Here is a 23,105-nt window from a genome sequence, read left to right on the forward strand (position 1 = left end):
GCAGGAACCGGGGACTCGAACTATTTATATGGGAAATGTTCGAATTCATCGTCCAGTTCTAATGTTATTCTTAAAGGTAGCAAATAAGAAAAGAATTCGACAAAAGATTAGGCCCTGCTTGATCCTTTTTTATGTACATCGACATGGTGTATACTAAATCTTTGCTAATTCCATAACAATAACATTAGAACTGGGCGTTCCTCCGTAAACTTGAGCCATCCACAAAATCACGAACAACCTTTTACTGTTAAAAGAAGTGTTAGGCTCTGATCGGATATAATAAGTGTTTCATCTCATATTATTTTATTATTAAAATTTTTTTAAATTCTAATATAAAATATAATAAATAATTTAATTTTTTTAAATTCTAAAATAATAATAATATTAAAAAATAATATTTTATTTTATTTTTATCTCAACTCATTATCCTAACGGCACCTTAAGCAGTTGTTTGGAACTTAGATGAGATGATAAATTTTGTCTCAATTTCAAAATTTTCATAATTTTCTTCGTAAATATAACTCAAATACAAAAAAAAAAATTGAATTTAAATCTTCAACTTTATCATCTAATTATTATCTAATCATTATAAAATTTTCAAATTTTTAAACAAAACACAACAAATAATATAACATTTTTAAATTTCAAAACAAAAATTATATTTGATCAAAATTTTAATTTTATAATATTTTTATTTAACTTTTTATCTCATTTCTTAAAATTACATAAAATATCTTAAATTAAATTATTTCGTTATTATTTATAGAATTATGGTTTTATATCATTATCTTAACATTATTTAGAAAGATTTTTACCCAAAAAAAAGTACAAATTGACGCAACGTGACGTATCCTGATATTTTACGAATAATTATATTTTAATGCTAAACTTTGCTAATTAATCAAAAGTAATAATAGGGTTATTATCTATTTATTATTTATAATATATTTATTATTTATTATTTTTTTAATATTTTTTATTATTAAAAAAATTAAAAAATATATAATTTTATTAATAGTCATTTTTTTAATTATTAAATAAAATTAACCATGCAAGTCTAGTATAATCGCTTAAAAAAATAGATTCTCTTATTAAAAACTAATTTTTTATTTATTTTTAAATAATTATCTATTATTTAGACACTCAACTATAAATATCATTCCTTTTAAGGAAAAAAAAATGAAATACAGAAAGAAAATTGAAATTGGAGATTGGAGACCGAGACGATTCCGTATAAAAAAAAAAAAAAAAAACAAACACAGGAGAGAAGCATCAGAACCTCAGTCTGAGGTTCCTCTTCTATTCTTTGCCTCTGTTTAGTGCTTGTTGCTATTCAGTTTCTGGGAACAACTCTGCTTATACACAGTCCCTACTTTATCCAAAATCTCATTTCGGCCCCAAACCCCGAGTTTTTGTTAATGCAGACCCTCTCCTTTTAGGACCAGAGGGTTCTGCTTTGAGATCTCAAAGAGCTAAACCTAAATCAAATTAAAACCCGTCTGATCTGTTCTAAATTTCACGCACTGAGAGAGTTTTTCTAAATCTCTCAAGATGGGTATACTGTTTACGAAAATGTTCTCGTCCCTTTTCGGCAACAAAGAAGCTCGGATTCTCGTTCTTGGCCTTGACAATGCCGGAAAGACCACAATCCTCTGTAAGTTTTTCTAATTGATCTTATACTTAGATTCTTGCTTCTTAATTCTCGGTTTGTGATCAATTGGGGTAATTCAGTTGTTTGGATTTGGGTTTTGTTCAGATCGGCTTCAGATGGGGGAGGTTGTTTCCACGATTCCAAGTTGGTATTCTTTCCCATTTCTAACATTTATGGTTATGTTTCTTTTCCATTTTATCCATTCTTTTGGTGCGTGGGAAATTGTGGTTTCGGTGTATTATGCTTTTTCCTTCTGTTTTCAAGTTCCCTCGGCCTAGCGTGTTGCTACGGTTAAATCTGTTCATATATTTTTGGGTGCAGCAATTGGATTTAATGTCGAAACGGTGCAGTATAATAACATCAAATTCCAAGTATGGGATCTGGGTATGGCAATCTATTCCCTTGATCTGTATCTTCAATTTACGATCCTCACATTTGTCTACTGGAACCCCAAAGTAAAATTAAAGGATATGCTGGATTAGTTAAATTTTAATTGCTTACTTTAAAAACAGTATGAGTTTGAAAAACTGCTCATTCTGTGACCGACATTGAATGGAGATTGGCTTATATAGTTGTATGCGTCTTTCTTTATTTATATAGATTTTTCATTTTTGGTGGACATGGCAATGGACTCTATCCTTGGTTCATGAATCTGGTTATTGAAATATGTAAAGGAGCTGCTCATTTGAGATTCCCAGAGGTCATCATTTTGATGCCTACTTAAAGAGCTTTGTGCTTAAGTCAATGAATAAAGTTGTGTTGTTTGGCAGTTGGCAACTGTTTTCTAAAAGATCATATATATGCACACGCATATATAAAAAAGCAGGACATGATCTATGTTATTGAAACTTTAGGAATTATAAGTCATGTCCATTTCTTGTTCTGATGGATTTTCTGTTTTTTGTGTGTACAGGTGGACAGACAAGTATCAGGTATTTCACTCTATTCTTTGGTCTTTTTTATTTTTTTTATTTTTTCAGTTCTTAATAAATTTCGACTTGTAAGTATAGCTGCTTCTAATTGGTGAGAGCTCTAATATACACAGTAATTCGATGTAGTGCAATGTGATTTGTGTGTGGGCATACCTGGAAACCCAAGGCTATGTAAATAGTTTTTCAGCTCTCGTAAAAACTTTTTGCCTAATCACTAGCATCAGAATTTGTGATGAAAGAAACACAAAACAAACAGAATTTATTCTCATTTTTTCTTTTAGGATATAGGATCTTGGGGCTTTTCGCGAGCACTTTTCAGTGGAAGGGAATTTGGTGGAACAAATCTCTATTCCTAGGGTGCTCTTTTCTGGAAAACTGTACCTAGGAAGATCCTAACTAGGGCCGAACAAAGAACCCGAAAATCCGACCCGACCCATACTTCCGAATTAACCCGACCTGAAAACCCGACCCATTTTCGGTTAAAATGGGAAACGGGTATTACCCGTTATCCGATTTTAACTTATTTTGATTTCGATTTTCAGCCCACTTCATCTGTTTCAGAAAGTTAAGGGTTTCAGCTGTTGACGACGGTAAGAGTGGAGGATTTGATAGAGTTTCCAGCGGCCTTTTCGATAATGACAGCGTCTTCGTTGGAAAAGTCATTGGAAAAATCCTACGCTCTGGAAAAACTCAGGTGCCTCCATAGGATCTGCATTTTATGTTATGGGCCAAATAAGGGTTACAGACCTACGTTTGAGAAAACTAGTGAGTAATGAGTGAGTGAAGTACTGAAACTCTCTCTCTTTCTCAATACAACCAGGCTTACTTTTTGAAACTAGTTCTATTCCTCTCGGTTTCTACAAGCATTTGGGAAGGAAAGTCTTTCTTATTTTATTTTTCTGGATTTTTCTATTGGGTTCCATTTTCTTTCTTTCATTTTCTTTTGTATCTTATTTCATTGTCTTTCTTTTTTCTGGGTTCCATCTGATATCAATTTTAAGATGATTATTGCTTGGGTTTGATTGTGATTTGCAACTAGGATAGTGAGAGAAATCTCCAAAAAAAAAAAAAAAAAAGAAAGAAAGAAAGAAAGAAGAACAAGAAGAAGAGTTCGGGTAATCGGTTAACGGATCGGCATAAAACATATTCGGGTCGGGTCGAAAATGGGTGTTCTCGGGCCGGGCCGGGTCGGTGAACAGCCGTAATCCTAACTGTGGATAATCTGAGGAGGATAATCTTAGTGATTCATTGGTCTTATATGAGCAAGAAGAGCAGGGAAACAACATATCTCCTCTTGTTGCATTGTGATGTAGCTTGAGCAGTATGGGACTTTTGTCTTCTATCTTTTTAATGTGGAGTGGGTGATTCCCCAAAGGGTAGTAAGCTTATTGGCTTGTTGGAGAAGTTGGGATGTAGACTATTAACGTTATGTAGTTTCTAGCAATTCAGGCCGGGGTGGTCTGAGTATGCAGGTTTACCTGCGAACACAAACAAGAAGGTTGTCTCGGGGTGATCCGAGGAGCCTCCAATGCCCAAGTTAAACTCATGCGTTCTTAGCGTTGGCTTAGAATAATTCAGTCCAGAGAGAGTTCCTTGTACCTGGGAAGTAGCTTTTATATGAAGGTCAAAGGGAACATTCTGTTCCCATGGCAGCGTTGTGACGTCCCGTCTAGGGCTGCAAACGGGCCGGTCCGGTCCTGTCCGGCGATGGACCGAAAATTTTCGGTCCATTATTTTTCCGGACCGGACCGATAGCTATCGGTCCGGTGGTCCAGTCGGTCCGCCCTCTTTTTTTTTTTTTTTAATAATTAATAAAAAAATTTATTTAAAATACTAAATTAAATTAAGTGACTTATTAATGTGGATTATATAACAAACTCAATAAAAAAATATTTTATATGGTCAATGATAATAAATTAGATGAAAATTATATTATTAATTTATATAATTACTATATAATTAACTAATTGATATTATATATTTATTAATTCATAGAATATTAACAAGTGTTAATAGTATATTTAAAATTTTATATTGTTAATAGTGATAGGTTAAATGAAGATATATATAAAATATTGTTAATTTATAGAATATTAACAAGTATTAATAATATATTTAAAAATTTATATTGTTAATTGTACAATTATTATATATAAAATATATGTAAAAAATATATATTTTTTTTAATTTTTCATTCGGTCCGGTCCGAAAAAACTGTGGACCGTGGACCGGACCGAATGATTTCGGTCCTCTAAAATATGGACCGGACCGGATCGGTCTAAGTCTTGGTCCGGTCCGGTCCGGACCGAAACGATCGGTCCGACCGGACCGTTAATCACCCCTAGTCCCGTCTGTGTCTATCTTAGTTTAGTATTTATTGCGGTGTGGCTCCTGAGACGATGCATTTAATGCAGCATGGCTTCCAGGGCACATCCCAGCGGTTGGTGAACGACACAGTCACTTCTGAACGCCTCCATCAGAGAATGGAGGGTTTTTCGCATTCTCCGTTTACCTGCTGATGTAAGTCCTTTAATGCTAGGGGTAGCAGGGGATGTCAAAGCCGGCATGTCCCATTTGGGCCCCCCCCTCCCCCCTTATCTGGCTTCCCATGCTATGCATCCTCCTTTCCTCCGATGTATGAGGGCTGGACCCCTTTGGCTATTTTGGGGCCGCTGGAGGGTAAGGCCTGGGCTGCCTTGGGCCTCATTGTTTTGCCGAAGCCCAACTATCATGGGCCGGGTGGGAAATATCCCTCCCATAGACCATTGCAGTGTGGTAGTTTGGTGGATGGTTTCTTTGTGTGTAATGTGGTAGGCGTTTGTGCATGTGGAAGGAATGCAATTCGCGGAATATTAAAGATTGTAAGATGATGGTGGATAGGCTCAGTTCCTCAGTACTAAAAACAATTTATGTCTGGATGTTGGCTTGTGATAGCTCTATATTTTCTTATTACATAGATCTTAGGTCCTTTTATTTTTCTTCACCTCCTTAGCAAATGCTCCTCTTTTTAGACACCTTGTGCTTGGGAAGTGTCCCTTTGCTCATTTAGTAAAAATTACGGACGTATAAAAAATAAAACAATTCACAACTTTTTTTTTTGAAAAATATGTTTAGTGGATCTCATAACTTTCACAAACTCCAAAAAAAAAAAAACCTCAGATTATCTTTCTTTCCAAACATATTTCCGTTAGGTGGCTCTGCTTTCACTATTTTCAAACATATTTTAGAATATGCAGGAATATTTATTTATTTTGAAAATTATTGGCTTTATAGTGCATTTTCTACGACTTTGGTACATGTGAAATGCATGATTTTTCTTTGATTAGTGTCAAATCACTTGTTTTTCATTAATGCTACATGCTCACTCAACTTCCTATTTGGTTTTTTTACATGTACCAAATAGATGTTGACACTAATCAACTTCCTAAAAACAATTTATGTCTGGATGTTGGCTTGTGATAGCTCTATATTTTCTTATTACATAGATCTCAGGTCCTTTTATTTTTCTTCACCTCCTTAGCAAATGCTCCTCTTTTAGACACCTTGTGCTTGGGAAGTGTCCCTTTGCTCATTTAGTAAAAATTACAGATGTATAAAAAATAAAACAATTCACAACTTTTTTTTTTGAAAAATATGTTTAGTGGACCTCATAACTTTCACAAACTCCAAAAAAAAAAAAAACCTCAGATTATCTTTCCAAACATATTTCCGTTAGGCGGCTCTGCTTTCACTATTCTCAAACATATTTTAGAATATGCAGGAATATTTATTTTTTGAAAATTATTGGCTTTATAGTGCATTTTCTATGACTTTGGTACATGTGAAATGCATGATTTTTCTTTGATTAGTGTCAAATCACTTGTTTTTCATTAACACTACATGCTCACTCAACTTCCTATTTGGTTTTTTAACACAGGCCATATTGGAGATGCTATTTTCCAAATACACAAGCCATAATTTATGTCATCGATTCAAGTGACACTGATAGGTTGGTCATAGCGAAAGATGAATTTCATGCAATTCTCGAGGTACACCTTTTTGTCAATGCTTACAAGACTAGGATTAATTTGACAAGGTGGATAATATTAGTACTCTATGGCCACCCTTTGTTTTTTTTTACTAATATTAAAATGGATAAATATTGAATAGGCTACTTATATGATGTTATGAATAGGGCTTGCACAAGAAAAGATAAGAAGAAGATGATCCTTCACCCTAGTCAATAAAAAAGAAATAATTATAATAATAGTAAAATACTTCTCTCTCTCCTAAAACTTTTCTCTCCGTACAACTTCCCTACGTACAACTTTTGCTTCGTCTCAATGGCGGTGGTGGGAGCTTGATCGTGGTTTTCTTTTAGAAGGGAAGGACTATGGGTCATCGGAGAGTAGTAAACATTGAACTAAAGTCTTTTGAGGTGTTAAGGGATGGGTGTAGTATCCTCATTACCGAAAAGGTGTGGAAGCTGGTGAAGAAAATGAGTATGGAGTTGGACACGGCGCATTGGTTCACTAAAGCTCTGGAAGATTGTCTAAGGGTTGGGAGAAAGGAGTTCTATATAGGGCATAGGGAAGGTGACAGGGGCTTTATAGCACAGAGGTGCTCTAACCTTCAGGGTGTTTTCATGGCACTGGTGGAGTACGATAGAGGTGGTTGCCGGAGCTACATCTTTATTCCGGAAGACAGGGATGGTATGAGTTGGAGGAAGTTGGTGGAGGTCTTGAAGGAGGCTGGGTGTGGTGGTCTCTATGGGTCGGTGACGACGGCAACTCCACCTTCGTACTTGGAGGCTTTCAAAAATCCGAGGGTTTTGGACCCGTCATGTCAACTTGTTGTATTGGGAGGTGCAGTGCCGTTGCAACAGTCTGGAAGCGACGTTGTTCCTGTAGGGATGCAGAGCGTTGAGGGTGGTGGCAGAGGGGGTGTTGGTCTAAATAAGGAAGCTATCCTTCGGGCTGTGATGGATATGCAGAGACAAGTTGATGTTTTGCAGTCTAATATAAATGTTTTAAAACGGTGCGTTCAAGGGGATAAAGAGGAGGGGGCGTGGGTCTTGGTGATGGGGGGTGATATTGGTAGAATGGAAAAGGCTAACGCCTTTGGGCTAGTAGGCCAGGAACTGTTGGGGCCCAGACGTAACCCGTAGGCCTTTGGGAAGGAAAAAATAGGGCTGGGTCCAGGCGTTGGGCCTCAACATCTTACATAACATATGGGCCCTGTTTGGGGGAGATGTCTCCCGTCTGCCTCTGGTTTGCCGACGGATGGACCTCAGCCACCCTTGCTGGCGAAGAGCCAGGTGGTCTTGGCGAACACGGCGACACCATCTACAGAGGCTAAGCAGCCGGAATCTGGTCTGGTTGAGAAACAAGGCAGTATTTCTGCTAACTTGGGTCAGTTTCGGCCCATGGTGAGGGATGACGGGGTTTTGACGGCAATAACACTGCCGGCGGCTCCTTAGTCTTTGGAAGAGGCTCCGAATCTTGAGTCCCCTCTCTGTCCTGTGATGGGGGGGCTACTAGGAAATTTTCAGGGCGATAACTAGAGGGAGATGGTGGAGTTCCTGCCATCGAGCACCACTGCTGTAGTTTCTTGTAGCCAGAAAGTGCCGATGAACTCATTGGGAGGTTCATCCCCCTTGCTGGAGGTCCAGGTCCAACTCGAGGATCATCTCGAGTCTATAGGGTACGTCAACGGTGCTAAAGCTCTAGTTCTAGTGGCAGAGGGGATAGGGATGGAGGTGGTTGATGTTGGGCTCCTTGGCAGTGAGGTTTTGATAGTCCCTGAGACTCAATTTCTCTCTAGTGATGCTGTGGTTGAATGGGAGGGTAGAAAATTATTTGGGGAGGAGGAAAGGGGAGAGACACCTTCTCTACAGTGGGCTTCTAGTGAAGGGGAGCCTATCCCACTGAACCGTTTACTACCAAATGAGTCGACTACACCGGATTGGATGCTACAGAAGGTGAAAGATCTACAACACTTGATAGGTATGGACTATGTGGGTTATGAAGAGCAGTTTTTGGCATTACTTACTACCATTGAAGCAGGTCACACACAATCTATGAAATCAGGGTCGAAAAAACAGCGGGAGCTCAAGTGCCTCACTTGGTCCTTGAATTATGAAGGAAGCTCAAGCCGTGAAAAATCAAAAGGGAAGGGGCTTGCTTCTCCTTTTTGAAGCCAAAAATTGTATCTTGGAACGTCCGGGGGTTAAATGAGGCAAGTAAGCGGTTTCGTATAAAAAACTTGTTGCGAGAGTGGAGGGCGAACATAGTATGTTTACAAGAAACTAAGCTGAAAACTGTTTCTAGAAGACTAGTTCGAAGTGTTTGGAGTTGTGCTTATGCGGATTGGGCGTATCTTGCTTCGAATGAGGCTTCAGGTGGAATATTAGTAATGTGGGATAAAAGAGTCGTTGAAAAAATGGAGGAGCTTGTGGGGGAAATATACAGTGGCATGCTCTTTTAAGAGTGTGGCAGATAATTTTGTGTGGGCCTTTGTTGGGTTATATGGTCCAAATGTTGACAACGATAGAAGATTTTTATGGGAGGAACTTGCTGGGTTACACAGCTGGTGGGAGCTTCCTTGGTGTATAGGAGAGGATTTTAATGTTATCAGATCCCTTAGCGAACTGTCTGGTGAGAGTAGGATGCGACCCGCAATGATAGAGTTCTCAGATTATATCTTTGAGTTAAACTTGTTGGATATTCCTCTCTTGGGGGGGCTCCTTTATTTGGTCGAATAATCAGACATGGTCCCGGCTAGACAGATTTCTCATCTCACCAGAGTGAGAGGTGCATTACTTGGAGGTGTGCCAAAAGAGACTGCCTCGTCTTTGCTCAGATCATTTTCCTATCTTATTGGATTGTGGGGATATTCGAAGCAGGCGCCGATACTTTAAGTTTGAAAACATGTGGCTGAAAAGTGAAGGTTTTGTGGATAAGGTGAGGCAATGGTGGTCTTCTTATCAGTTCTACGGGGAGTGTAAGAAACTCATGGTGGAGGAGTTGTAACAGTTTGAGCGAATACTTGAGGCTAGAGCTCTTTTACCAGAAGAAATATCGCGGAAGGCCGAGTTGGTTTCAAAATTAGAGAGAGTATTATCATTAGAAGAGATTTCTTGGCGCTAGAAGTCGAGAACATTATGGCTGAAAGAAGGATCAGAGTACGAAGTTTTTCCATAGAGTTGCTAACTCTAATAGAAGAAATAATACCATTGAAATGCTGAATATTAATGGTATGGTGTGTAAGGAGGCCCATGTGTTTAGTGACCATGTGGTGGATTTCTATGAACAACTGCTTACAGAACGTGAGGGATGTAGGCCAAAGCTGGATGGTCTTGGTTTTGATACTATTGAGCCCCAAGAAGTGGCGTGGTTGGAGAGGCCTTTAGAAGAGGAGGAAGTGTATGTAGTGAGACGTATAGGTAAAGATAAAACTCCAGGTCTAGATGGCTTCTAGATGGGCTTTTTCCATTCTTGTTGGGAAGTGGTGAAAGTTGATTTAATGAATGTGTTTCAGGAAGTTTCCTTGGTTGGGAAGTTTGAGAAAAGCCTAAATGCCACTTTTATTGCGCTGATCCCTAAGAAGGTTGGAGCGTTGAAGGTTAAGGATTTTCAACCCATCAGCCTGGTGAATGGAGTGTATAAAATTATCTCTAAGGTTCTTGCCAACAGATTATGGGGGATTTTGGGCAAGATTATTACAAAACCACAAAATGCATTTGTTAGGGGGCGACAAATCTTAGATTCAGTCCTTATAGAGCGAATGAGGATCTAGATAGCAGATTAAAGGCGGAATCCACAGGGATTCTTTGCAAACTAGATATGGAGAAGACATATGACCATGTAAACTGGGATTTCCTCTTGTATTTGTTGGGGAGATGCGGCTTTGGGGTTAGATGGCGTAGTTGGATTAGTTGGTGTATCTCTACGGCCAGATTTTCAGTCTTGATTAATGGCTGCCCGACTGGCTTATTTAGCAGCTCTCGAGGTCTAAGGCAAGGAGATCCTTTGTCCCCACTTCTCATTGTTATCATTATGGAGACATTGAGTAGGATGATATCGGCGGTGGTCACGCATGGGTTTGTGGCTGGTTTTTCGATTGGTGACCCCAATAGGGGTACTATTATTTTGTCTCATTTACTTTTTGCGGATGAGACCCTTTTATTATGTGAGGTAGATCACAACCAGTTGAGGACATTGAAGGCTCTGTTATTATGCTTCGAAGCAGCGTTAGGCCTGAAAGTTAATTTTGACAAGTCAGAGTTAGTACCAGTGGGGAATGTAACACTAGGCAACTAGCTAGCATTCTTGGGTGCAAGGTAGCTTCTCTTCCCATTACCTACTTGGGATTACCTTTGGGGGCTGCTGCTAGGGCCTCATCCATATGGGATTCCGTTATTGAAAAAATAGAAAGGAAATTGGCAGGGTGGAAGAGATTGTATTTGTCGAAAGGTGGCCAGTTGACTCTCATCAAGAGCACCCTTTCTAACTTACCTACGTACTTTCTATCTTTGTTCCAATTGCCTGTCAGTGTAGCGGCTCGAATTGAGAAATTGTATCATGATTTCCTATGAAGTGGGATAGGAGATGAATTCAAATTTCACCTAGTCAGTTGGGATAAGGTGTGTATACCAATCTCGTCAGATGGTTTGGGTATAAAGAATTTGAGAACAATCAATCGGGCCTTGCTTGGGAAGTGGTTATGGCGGTATAACATGGAGACAAAAGCCCTATGGAAACCGATGATTGATTGTAAATATGGAAGCTTATGGGGGGGCTGGTGCACCAAAGAGGTAAATGGGGCAAGTGGTGTGGGGATTTGGAAACACATTAGGCGCGGGTGGGGGGACTTTATTTCTCATTCTAAACTGGTGTTGGGGAGGGGGTCCCGTTTTAAGTTTTGGGAGGACATTTGGTGTGGGAACGAGGCTCTAAAGGAAGCATTTCCAACTGTTTTTCGAGTGGCTCACAATCAAGAAGCATCCATTGAGGACCTCATGCTTATATCAGGGGACCAAATGCAGTGGAACATTACATTTAGTAGAGCGGCGTAAGATTGTGAAGTAGACATCTTTGAGGCACTTTTCCGCCTCTTATATTCTGTGAAGCCGAATAGACAGCAAGCTGACAGTTTATGGTGGAACCCCGCCAGTAAGGGCATCTTATCAGTTCGATCCTTCTATAAGTCCCTTTCCCAAACCCCAACCATTTAGTTCCCATGGAAGAGACTTTGGAGGAATTAGGCGCCTTCGAAAGCGGTCTTCTTTACATGGACAGCAGTGTGGGGGAAGATTCTGACTACTGACACCTGAGGAAGTGACATATAGTTATACTAGATTGGTGTTGCATGTGTAAGAGATCCGGTGAGACAATGGAACACCTCTTGTTACATTGCGAGATAACTAGAGCCTTGTGGGTGAAAGTTTTCAACCGAGTAGAGTTATCCTTTGTTATGCTGGCAACTGTGGTTTATCTATTGGCCAGTTGGACACTTTCGAGAGGAGTTCAACAAATTAAGGAGGTGTGAAAAATGATTCCGATCTGTATCATGTGGTGCATATGGCAAGAGAATAATGATTTGACTTTTGAAAACAAGGAGCGGTCGCCGGAGGAACTTAAGAGCTTTATTTTTTCGTACTTTATTGCTATGGGCCATTGCTTTAGATTTTAATGGCCTGAATGTTCATGACTTTCTAGCTTCCCTTTCGTTGACCTAGATAGGTCTTATCTCTTGTATACCATCTTGTGTACTTAGACTTTGCCTATCTTTATTTATAATATTATCGATTACTTATAAAAAAAAATAATAGTAAAAAAAAGGAATACGAAGTTGGCCTAACGTTTATTACAATGGTCATTTCCTTACACTTTCCTTACCACCTACATACTTTCCTTAACTTATGAGATATGTTCACGAATTCCTTGTATCTATCTCTAGTTCCGAATTAGGTGCATTCTCTTGTATACCACTTGTGTACTTGGGCTTTGCCCATTTTTGTATTAATAGAAGTTCTTTACTTGTAAAAAAAAAAAAATATGAAGATGAGCTAGTCAAGTTCTATAATTATATTGAAAAAATTTAATGAAATGTATACTTTTGGTAGATTTAAAGTTTCATTGTAAGATAGTGACATTTGAAATCAGTAGATGGTTGTGCTGTGCCTGGATTTATCCCCTCCCTTTGATTGTATTCTTTAAGATACTGATGCATGCATATGCATATAAAATCTTCTTCCGCCTTCTTTTTTGAAAAATGGTAAAGTATTTTTGGTTTTCCTACTTAGTGATGCATTTTTCTTGCATTTGTTGAACATCTTATGAATTCAATTCATGCTTTATATTTTTGTCAGGAAGAAGAATTGAGAGGCGCTGTTGTTCTCATTTTTGCAAACAAGCAGGTTAGGACTACTGCTATATTATTCATTCCTCAATACCTTTCTGTACAAAAGAAGATTCATTTATTTAAGTTTGTGAATAAAGGTTGACAATATGTGATAATTCCTTATTACATGTGTCGAAGTGAAATGAGGAAGCCTTTTTCAATCTGTTCTGCAAGGACTTAAGGCCATATGTTTTCGTCGTACAAATGCCTTATAAATCATAGTTTTTTTTTTTTCTCTTTCACTTGTGTTTTGTTTTGATATATTCTTTTGGTCTCTACAGGATCTTCCTGGTGCACTTGATGATGCGGCTGTTACTGAGGCTTTAGAGTTGCACAAGATAAAAAATCGCCAATGGGCTATTTTCAAAGCTTCTGCAGTAAAGGGAGAAGGTCTCTTTGAGGGCTTGGACTGGTAAGTTTAGTTGCAGCTAAGTGCTGTACTCTCTTGAATCTGCTTAGACTTTAGTGGTTACCACTAGTTATTGCTTTCTAAATTTTCCAGACTTCAAATTTACACATTGCATCATACCAGGCCTACACTTTTCCACGGCTCTAATTACATGGAATGAATTAACAAGAACTTCAAAGTTTATTATGCTTCAACTCATGTTCAATGAATTTGTCTTTTGAGTGGCTTTGGTTGCATTTTTTTTTATGACGTGGAACCTCACCAAGCCTGGGCCCTTTGGACTCACCCTTGGGGAGTAATCCCCGTGTACATGACTTATATGATATTGATCACTGTATTAGTGTTCCATTTGTTCGAGTGATGGATCTTTTTACTTTTAGGAATGAAGATTTGTAGATGAGGGAATTAGTTTATGCAGTGAGTAGTTGGTTGAAATCTGTTCTTGGATGTAGTGATTGGACCATGGAGGAAGTTAGAGGATTGCATAAACATTAGGTACAGTGCTAGTTTTCAATGGCTACAGACCATCTCCGGCCATAACAGATAAAAGGTCAGACCAATCGGGGTGGGGGCGCAATTCAAGGTTAATGAATAATATTTTTTAGAAAGCTTGCATTTTCCTTTATTTTAACATTCTGTGTTTTGTTTGTTAAACTTGTGGTGATTGTTTGCAATTTCTCTTGGTTTATCAAGCCATCCATGCTCTTTAGGACAATGTTGGCAGTGATAGTGGTAGGTGATCAGCGTTAAGTGGTGGTGAACATGACTTTAAATTGTGGTATGTTGTGATGGTGATGGAGATAATCAGTGAAAAAGGTTGGCATGGATTGATTATGAGGGTAGGGGTTTGGACTGAAGATCTAGATTGAATGTTGACACTTGTGCAATAGAATGGTGGCTGTGATCTGGTAGAATGACAAGAAAGAGCGTGATAGGGACTTCTCACAGTGATTTGGTGCCAGAAAGACTTGAATCTATCCACCTTGATTTCTAACGTAATCATGTAAAGTGAATAATATTTAGCCCTCATCCAAAGCTCTTTCCTCTTTCTTTACTGTATTACAGGCCTGGGTTGTGACAACAAAAATTAGGAAATACTTCTTGGAACAGAATCTGGAAATGCCCATGAAATCATCCTATAATGGTGGGCGCACCACTTGTCGTTTGGCCTTAATTGTCTAGTAGATAGCTTTTGCCTTCTGTTTCTTCCAATCGGGAGAGGTTGCGCATTGCCGAAATCAATCTTGAATCTAATGGGAGGTGGATTTGGGACCGACTTTTGCGTTCGACAAGTGCACTATCATTTGTGCAGCGGGCGGTTTTGATGGAGAGAAATTGAGATGATTTCAGCACTTTACAGTCTCCGTTATCCAATAAGTTCTTGAGAACCTGTTTTTATTACCAAGAGTTGCTTATTGCTCCATTTCTCTCCTTGGATAGTTCTCTTTTCTATAACGTTTAGAGGCTAAGTGATTACTCCTTGTACTTGGTCCTGCAATTATATTTTTGTTTTAACATTTGTTTGTATGTTTTTATGATGCTTATATATTTGGAAGTTCATTTCTGTTTAACCTCTTCCACTATCTAAAAACTGTTCCTTTTTTCCTGGTTTTTCTGTAGTCTTTTAAGTGAAAACCTAGTCAAATAAACAACAACTTGTTCATGTAGGTTGAGTAACACACTCAAATCTGGAAGTGGCTAGCTCTTTCAGTTCCAGTAAAGAATAGAAGCTTGCTGCCGCATGGCCAGAGCAGAATTGAGGGACGGCATTGAGTTCGTAAGGGACTCGTGATAGAAATTTAATTCTTGGGTGTGGTTTTGTCGTTTGGACTTGATCTCTAATTGATCTGGAAGTAAACCACTCTGACTCGTATACATGTAAAATTTGTCACCATAGACATGACTATTTGGATCTTATTTTTGCTTCGCACCTTTCTCTTTATTTATTTTTTTTTTCAAATTTCTTTAAAAATTGCATACCTTTTGTTGTCCGTATGTTCCATTCTATTTTCGGCGCTTCAGTTCTTATTATTTTATTTTCTATTATTTTTAAACTTCCATGCGATAATTTATATATGGAAGTATGAAATTTAAAATGACTAGGTCATAAGAACTGTAGGATTGATACTGGTGATTATAACAACTAGAGGGTCGTCTTCTTACCTGTAAATCGAAAAAACCTCTCAAGTCTAAACCATATTGTAGTTTTAACATGTTAAACTTTTGTTTTCATCCTATTTTAAGATGGGTAATGTTACTTATAGTCTTAGAATGTGCAATCACTTTGAAAAAGAGTAGAGTCTATTATTAAAAAATTAATTATTTATCATTAGGTCTTTACATTCACTCACTTTTTTTTAAAGAGATTGCGCAACGTTTTTGCACTCAACATCTGAAAATATCAATCTCTCTTTTATCAATATATGCTTCATCACATGAATTAGACAATATATGCTTCATCATGCCTTTTCTAGACTTTTAGATTTCGACAAATCCCAGGCATAATTTTCAAACTCAATACTCCATGGTAGGAGTTTTCTAAATCGGCAGTGAATCCGCCCATTATGTTGCTATCAAAACTGACGAACTTATCATGTCATCAATCATATCTATACGTCTTATATTTGGCACCTATCATGCATTTTTAGGCTCCATTTGGATTCATGAATTATTTTATCTTATCTTATCTTATCATTATAACTTTCTCAAATTTCTACACAAAATATAATAAACAATTTAACTTTTTCAAATACCAAAATAATAATATTAAAAAATAATATTCTAACAATATATTTTTTTTTTAATTTTTATTTTTTGTCTAAAATTATTTCATCTCATCTCATCTCTGAATCCAAACTAACCCCTAATATTCTAAATTACCCAAAATTTATAGTACTCTAAAAAGGCAGGAATCCATCCATTGAATTTCGGTGTTGGGAATTATTAGGGTTGTGCGAGCGCCTCATGTGCAAGTGAATTTCCAGATTCAATTGATCTTTGAGCATGATCTTTCATATGAGACGAGCCAAGTACTCTGAATTCAAGTCTATAGCCTGTGTGTCATCTTTTTCTAGACCCAAATGTCATGGTACATTTGCCATATAAAAAAGCTGCAAACTTCAATTTTTCTTACAAAACTCTCTTTGACGATACAGCTCTGATTTCTACATGCAGATTCTAAATATATAACTTCTTGCTTGCTGCTGTTCCACTATATATAACTTTAAAGCAAGGATGTGGGATTAATCCAGGACTTGAAAATACGAAGTCAGGAAAAATAAAAAAGCAAGTTTTGATCTACTAATCAGTCAACTACAGTTCATTCTGTCACAAGAAACTGGAAAACCATGAGAAAGCGACAAGGGAAATGAAAATGGGACCTGCATCCATGCTCACAAATAATCCTCCAGGCAAATTTCTGTTGGAACCTCATATCCAAAGGCCATAGAATAATCGTCCAACTCATCTGAGGTGAACTTGGGAATCCTCCTACTCTTTGCAAACTTGGAGTCTTGGCCACTGCTTAGAAGCTCCAATACCTAGGAGATTAAACAATAGCTTTAATCAGATGGAATTCTCTTTGTATTAATCGATCACTTGAACGTATTTAGAAGAAGTCATTGTGTATTTATGGAGTAGATATACTCTCCAATTCTTTTACTGAAGTGAATGCAAATTCTTAATGTTGCCGGCCATATATACTTTTCGGAAAGAATGGATTGCATTTAAACGTTTAATGTTGTGTTGCTCTCTGCGTTTAACCATCTAATTCGGTTATAAAAACAGAGTTTAATCTTAATTGATATTTATGAACCTCGCTCATTGATGGACGCCATATTGAGGATTGTCTCACACAGAGAGAAGCCGTCAGTACTATTCTATGCAACTCTTCCAAATCATATTTGCCTTCCAGTTTCGGATCAGCTAGTTGGCGAAGGTTTCCCGATTCCATAAGAGGCTTGGCCTGCATATATATATGAGCATCGTTTTATCACATAAAACTTTTTGAAAAAAATATTTTTTCGGACATGGATGCATGAAAGTTTTAATACCCATAGCACAAGGTTTTGCTTTGATGAATCCACAGGCCTCCGGCCAGTTACGATTTCCAGAAGAAGAACCCCAAACGCAAAAACATCGATCTTTTCATCCACGATTCCATGCATGAAATACTCAGGTGCTAGGTATCCAAATGTCCCCTCTATTGGAGTGACAGCCCGGTGTGTCCATTTGTTTGGAAGCCACTTTGCAAGCCCAAAATCTGTGATCTGCAGAAGAGAAAAAAAGCATGATTTGAACTAAAAACTGTCAGAAAAACCAACGATCATTCGAAAAAAAGATTGCAAGGAGTGGCTTTTTTCCCTTCACCTGTGGTTCATAATCTGGCCCAAGAAGGACGTTTGAGGCCTTTATGTCACGATGTATTATTCTGTGTTTACAACATTTATGGAGATAATGCAGACCCCTTGCTACACCAATGGCAATCTTGTATCTGATTGGCCACTCAAGTGATCTGCATGTTTTGCCTGATCATTGTCCAAAAAGTTAGAACAATCTAAAAAATCCTAAATAAAACAATGTTGCTTTTGTGAAATTCAAGAGAGGTGGAAATCTTCCTCACCATGCAATGCAGATGACAAATTTCCATTCTGGGAGAAGTCTAATATCAGGTAGAATCCTTTTTCGAAGCAGTAGCCAACTAAGCTTGCAGTATTAGGATGGGAGACGTGTCCAATTATACCCAATTCCATCAGAAACTCTCTCTCCTTGTTAGCATCTTTGTTGTCCTTGGCCAATCTCTTCACCGCAATGGTTTTTCCACCAGAAAGATCACCTCTGTATACCTCTGAGTAGCCCCCTCGGCCGACAATATTGTCTGATGTTTTGGAGCAACACAAAGGCATATCAAAATCATTCGAAGCTTTCAAGGCCTTTCAGTTCTAGAGCAAAAAAAGTTTGCCTGCAATTTTACCTGGATGGAAGTTGCTTGTGGCATTGGAGATTTCCTCATAGCTGAAGCACTTCAGCAGAGGCTGCTGCCTTTCTTTGTCGGACAAACTGCCTTTCGTTTTCCTTAATGGAGAGCCAAAGATTGCGGAAAAAAGTCTGCATGGAGACGGCTGCTTCCTTGTCTTGGATTGGCTTCTGAAATTTGAAGCCAGAGGAGGGGATTCAGAAATTCTCGTCTCTCCAGAGCTAAAGCTATCATCTGCTGCGCTGTTTGATTCTTGCCCAAGTTCATCAAGTACAGATTTTGGTGAATTTTTGTCTTTCTTTGTGTCCGAGACGGTAGGCGTTTGAAGAGGGGAGGCTTCCCTGTCACTGTCAATACTCCCATTTGACCACCCTGAGCTCGATTGATCTGTTTCTACTAAAACGGACTTGTTAGAATACAAGAAGTTCACTTTCCACCCGATTTTTTTTTTTTTTTGGAGAAAAGAAATGCCTTTAGAAATGAGAGAATCCGAACCTGAATATTGTTGTGCTCTGCCCCACTTTCCAACTGAAATCACTGTACAACTTTCCGGGGCATGCTCAAAGCAATACCCTGTAGTTTCATGCGAAAATCTAAGTGGGAAAAAGGTAAAAGAAAGTTAGGAAGGAAAATAAATTTTATCAACGCCCAAATCATATCTGAGGAGAGTTAAGGTTCTCAGGAAACCTATTTGTTCGTTTTCTTGAGCCACGAAGGAGGAGAAGGTCAGCTGAAATGGATTTCACTTCCTCAATCAAACCTTTTCCGACACTAGAGCTGAACACCACTCTAGCTTCCAAGTTTATCTGAAAATGGCAAATGGAAAAAATCTCAACTTTACCTTTAGAAGGAGAAGGATTCAACATATTTTTGAATATTGAGATATATACAGTACGTACCTGCTTAGATTGGCAGGTCTTGGCGAATTCTCCAAGCACAGATATGACATAGGCTTTTGCCTGGCGGAATTTTGATTGCTTTTTCTTCACTACCTCATTCTTCTTCTCCTTCCCAACTGTCGTTCAAATTAAATTTAACAGCTTAGAATGCCAAATCATGGCAAACACAGAAACCAATTAGCTCGACCCAACCATAATAAACACCAATGAGGGCTATGAGTACTTAAAATCAAAGTTTTAAGTAAAGCTAAACAAACTAACCAAGAACGTGTACGGCAACAATGCTGTCATCTGGACGGGCTACAACTCCGATTGCCCATGAGAGAGCCTCTTTGCTTTCCTCGGCATCAAATGAGAGGCCTATGAGTATTTTAGCAGGGGCTGGACTTGGAGGGATCATTGTCTACTGCAAATTGGCCGACAGGGTTTTGAATGCAGCTGAATTCGTGCAGGGAGTTTCAGTTATTTTGCTTTTATGATTCTTGTCGACAGAGGGAATTTCAGTTATTTTGCTTTTATGATTCTTGTCCACCGAGGAAGCACGGACAATCAGCTCAAGAATATGTAGATGTTGAAAACAACATGATTAAGGTCTGCTGGAAAGTGAGGCCACCTCAGCTCTGGTTTTAGTGACTCATTCTTGTTTAAGAAGCATGACTAATCCTTTCACAGTGCTGGCAGCAGAATTCATCAGTCTCTCTCTCTCTTCCTCTTTACAATTAATTGTTATGGTTGGGTGCTTTGGCGTATAAGCAAGGATGGTGGCCATGTATTTGATTTGTCTTGCTCTATAAGCCAAAAGAAGGGCTTCCCTTCCCTCATACTAATTAAAAAGTGTTTTTTTTTTCAAGTTCTACTCTGTTCCATTTGGTTGGAGGGGATAATTGCCACTCAAGAAGAGCTCCTTACTTTATCGTGAATGAAACTTTGAGAGGACACTACCGTTTCTCACATTTCTTCATGGATAAAGATAGGGAGAGAGAGGGTTCCATATAAGTGCCTGCCCATCATGTTTATCATTCGGACAAACAATGGGACACATATAGTTCATTGGTTTGTCTTCGACTACACACTACATCCATTATTGATGTAAGAAATTCTAGAGATGCAAAGACCCCACTGTGAATAAGATCTCTCTATTTCACATGATATTTAGTTTAATATACGAGGAGAAGTATTACAGTTATAAAGAGATTCTACGAAAATAAACTTACAAACTGATGTGATTTGATTTTGTAATTAGATCTACTTTACAATAAAAATAACTTTATAATCTAACGTACGTACCACATCAAGTCATGTTAGTTAATGAGTTTATAACTTTTATATAATCTGTTTGTGGTTAAAGTATTTCTCATATATGGGATATTTTAATCATTAATTTACATCATGCTAGACAAATGAAATGACCAAAATATCTCATGTTTTATGCTAAATAGATATTATCCATTTTACTTGAAACGCATAGAATCCATATCAAGATGCGAAAATACATTTTCCACAATTGCATTGTTGCAAATAAAACCTTGAAATACAATTAATATACATTATTAGCATTCAGCCGGAAGTAACATTTAGAACATCATACTTTCCCGAGTTTGTAACAGAACATGAAATCCAAGAAACATGCATGCCATACAATTGTGTTCTATGCTTAACGTTAGCTAAATCAAATCATTCTGAATTCTTTAGTGGTTCCTTCTATTATGCGATATGATAACTTTCAACGGATGGAGCATAGCTTGAGTTTTGTTTTGCCTTAATTAATTACAGCCAAGATTGTTGGATCTCATTGGATTATTGGGTATAGTAGGACCCAACCTGTTTCGGGTAACCGATAGTGGACCCATCAGCTTTTAAGATAAGTGATCTAGACACGAGACTTACGGCCGGCCTCAGAGTACATGAGGAAGAGTTTTGGAGCTAGCTTTTCTCGAAAATGAGAGGGAGATCATAGACACAGTATATGAATAAATAATATTTATGATTAATTTAATGTTGTTTGGGACATGATAATATAACTGTACGTTGTTCTTTTCACGTGTATCATCTTCATTGATGTTGTTTAGTACTAGACATTTCTCAACTTCAAATGCATAAATCAAAACATTCACTGTTTTCTTTCTCATTCAATCACTTGTAATTTTTTCCCACCCTATTTCGCCTACCATGGAAAAAGAAATATGCATCTTTAAATTGACAAATCAAGAGATCAAATACAACTCGTTCATTGCACGTTTCTGGTTAGTCTCCGATCTCCACGGTGCTTATAAGGATCTTCCATTTTCTGCTCCTCCAAAGCACTAAAAACCCCATAATCATCAGGAGTAGCACCACCTTCATCATCACTAGTTTGGTCAAGTGCCATAAACTCTTCCTTGTATTTGACACTTGTAATTCTCATGGGCACAACCTTGCCTTTTGGCTCAAACCCTTTCAGAATGCTGACCACTTCCTTCATGTTAGGTCGCTTTTCAGGCTCACTCTGCACACAGATGGCAGCAACACTGATGGCTTGTTTCAGCTGGTATTCATCAAAATTCCCTCGAAGCTTTGGATCAACAAGATCCTTGAATTTCCCATTGGTTATGAATGGCTCGGCCCATTCGGTTATTGTCTTCTTAATTCCTCCCGGATGCTTTTCTATTGGTTTTCTTCCTGTAACAATCTCTAGCAGAAGAATTCCAAAACTGTACACATCACAGCTCTCGGAAACCTTTCCCCACATGGCATATTCGGGTGCTAGGTATCCCAAAGTGCCCTTAACACGGGTAGTCAGGTGGCTTACACCCTCTGGAATAAGCTTCGCAAACCCAAAATCAGCAACTAATGGCTGGAAATCTGAGTCCAAAAGCACATTACTGGCCTTTATGTCTCTATGAATAATGTGGGGTGTTACTTCATGGTGCAAGTACCTTACAAACATTACAACAAGATGAAGCTATGTTAGAATCGATCAAATTTTGTAACTTAAAAGGTAACAAATTAAACGCAGTTTTTTATGAGTGTCAAGAAGAAATGTTCAACTTACATGACGCCTTCTGCAGATCCAATTGCAATCTTCATTCTCTTCTTCCAATCCAGTTGCACTTCGCCAGCATATTGGCCGTGCAAGTGAGAGAGCAGGCTGAGGTTTGGCATGTAGTCATAGACAATGAGCCTTTGATCTGTTCCTGCGCAGTAGCCCCTGAGACCCAACAAATTCTTGTGCCGAACCCTCCCAAGAACTTCAACTTCCACTGCAAATTCCATCTCGGCTTTCGAAGTCATTGCCTTCAATTTTTTCACAGCTATCTGTACATGATATCGTTGATCGAACATGATTTATCAGTACCACAAACAGAACTTTGGCAGACACATGATGAGCTTATAAGGTGATAATTACCTGAAGACCATCGGAGGTTTTTCCCCTATACACGCTTCCAAACCCTCCTTCTCCAAGCTTGTTGTCCTCGCTGAATCCGTTAGTTGCTGCATGCAACTCCTTGTAAGTGAATATTCTCCATGAATTGTTGCCTCCAGAAACTGCGGTTACCCTATAAAAGTTCCATTAATTCCCACCACGAAAAAAAGGGGGAAAAGAAAACCATAACTTCAGGATGAATCCGAATTTATATAGAGCTGATCTGAAATATGGAAAAAAAAAAAAAAAAAACGTTGATTTTAGCACATACCCTTCATCGGTGTTCTCTGAACAACAGCAACTCGGAGACAACCCCATAGTTTTCCGAAACTCAGTCGAGCTTCTTCATTAATGGAATTGCATGCCCTTTTAAACCAAAGTAGTTGTTATTCTGGTCATTGCACTCGTAACGCCGGCCGTCCATGGCCGGCTTGTACCTAGCTAATATGTAGA

At 38.3% G+C, this 23,105-nt stretch overlaps 3 protein-coding genes across 5 annotated transcripts; 1 reads left to right on the plus strand and 2 right to left on the minus strand.

Annotated features, from left to right (window-relative positions):
* Positions 1-1,178: 1,178 nt before the first annotated feature.
* LOC108991149 (ADP-ribosylation factor 1) lies at positions 1,179-15,366 on the plus strand. Of its 2 annotated transcripts, none has more exons than XM_018965302.2 (8): positions 1,179-1,654; positions 1,757-1,795; positions 1,973-2,035; positions 2,565-2,583; positions 6,500-6,611; positions 12,935-12,982; positions 13,248-13,378; positions 15,044-15,366. In XM_018965302.2, exons 1-8 carry the CDS (start codon positions 1,552-1,554, stop codon positions 15,075-15,077), a joined length of 549 nt encoding a protein of 182 aa, XP_018820847.1. In that variant the 5' UTR covers positions 1,179-1,551; the 3' UTR covers positions 15,078-15,366. The 2 variants fall into 2 exon arrangements, with proteins under 2 accessions (XP_018820847.1, XP_035549227.1); XM_035693334.1 differs by lacking the exon at positions 15,044-15,366 and adding an exon at positions 14,441-14,946 and having other exon boundaries at positions 1,233-1,654.
* A 1,102-nt stretch (positions 15,367-16,468) lies between these two features.
* Positions 16,469-19,747, minus strand: LOC108991141 (probable receptor-like serine/threonine-protein kinase At5g57670). Its single transcript, XM_018965289.2, has 10 exons — positions 19,511-19,747; positions 19,250-19,365; positions 19,038-19,156; positions 18,846-18,943; positions 18,348-18,737; positions 17,997-18,251; positions 17,744-17,901; positions 17,428-17,643; positions 17,190-17,339; positions 16,469-16,914 (listed from the first exon to the last, which is right to left on the minus strand). Exons 1-10 carry the CDS (start codon positions 19,647-19,649, stop codon positions 16,768-16,770), a joined length of 1,788 nt encoding a protein of 595 aa, XP_018820834.1. The 5' UTR covers positions 19,650-19,747; the 3' UTR covers positions 16,469-16,767.
* Positions 19,748-21,309: 1,562 nt separating this feature from the next.
* On the minus strand, positions 21,310-23,105 carry LOC108991150 (PTI1-like tyrosine-protein kinase At3g15890). Of its 2 annotated transcripts, none has more exons than XM_018965303.2 (4): positions 22,924-23,105; positions 22,635-22,785; positions 22,281-22,543; positions 21,310-22,164 (listed from the first exon to the last, which is right to left on the minus strand). In XM_018965303.2, the coding sequence occupies exons 1-4, from the start codon at positions 22,968-22,970 to the stop codon at positions 21,477-21,479; spliced, it is 1,149 nt and encodes a 382-aa protein (XP_018820848.2). In that variant the 5' UTR covers positions 22,971-23,105; the 3' UTR covers positions 21,310-21,476. The 2 variants fall into 2 exon arrangements, with proteins under 2 accessions (XP_018820848.2, XP_018820849.2); XM_018965304.2 differs by having other exon boundaries at positions 22,635-22,774; positions 22,924-23,070.

This window comes from Juglans regia, chromosome 8, assembly GCF_001411555.2.
Source record: "Juglans regia cultivar Chandler chromosome 8, Walnut 2.0, whole genome shotgun sequence".
NCBI lineage: Eukaryota > Viridiplantae > Streptophyta > Magnoliopsida > Fagales > Juglandaceae > Juglans > Juglans regia.

Coding starts and splice junctions, on each gene's coding strand:
- LOC108991150 (XM_018965303.2), bottom strand. CDS start 22,970: ATGGGGTTGTCTCCGAGTTGCTGTTGTTCAGAGAACACCGATGAAGG. Junction 22,786..22,923: donor TCAGAGAACACCGATGAAGG/GTATGTGCTAAA, acceptor GAACTTTTATAG/GGTAACCGCAGTTTCTGGAG. Junction 22,544..22,634: donor AAACCTCCGATGGTCTTCAG/GTAATTATCACC, acceptor TATCATGTACAG/ATAGCTGTGAAAAAATTGAA.
- LOC108991141 (XM_018965289.2), bottom strand. CDS start 19,649: ATGATCCCTCCAAGTCCAGCCCCTGCTAAAATACTCATAGGCCTCTCA. Junction 18,252..18,347: donor CACAAGCAACTTCCATCCAG/GTAAAATTGCAG, acceptor CCAAAACATCAG/ACAATATTGTCGGCCGAGGG. Junction 17,340..17,427: donor AGCAAAACCTTGTGCTATGG/GTATTAAAACTT, acceptor ATATATATGCAG/GCCAAGCCTCTTATGGAATC.
- LOC108991149 (XM_018965302.2), top strand. CDS start 1,552: ATGGGTATACTGTTTACGAAAATGTTCTCGTCCCTTTTCGGCAACAAA. Junction 6,612..12,934: donor AATTTCATGCAATTCTCGAG/GTACACCTTTTT, acceptor TATTTTTGTCAG/GAAGAAGAATTGAGAGGCGC. Junction 13,379..15,043: donor CTCTTTGAGGGCTTGGACTG/GTAAGTTTAGTT, acceptor TTGTTCATGTAG/GTTGAGTAACACACTCAAAT.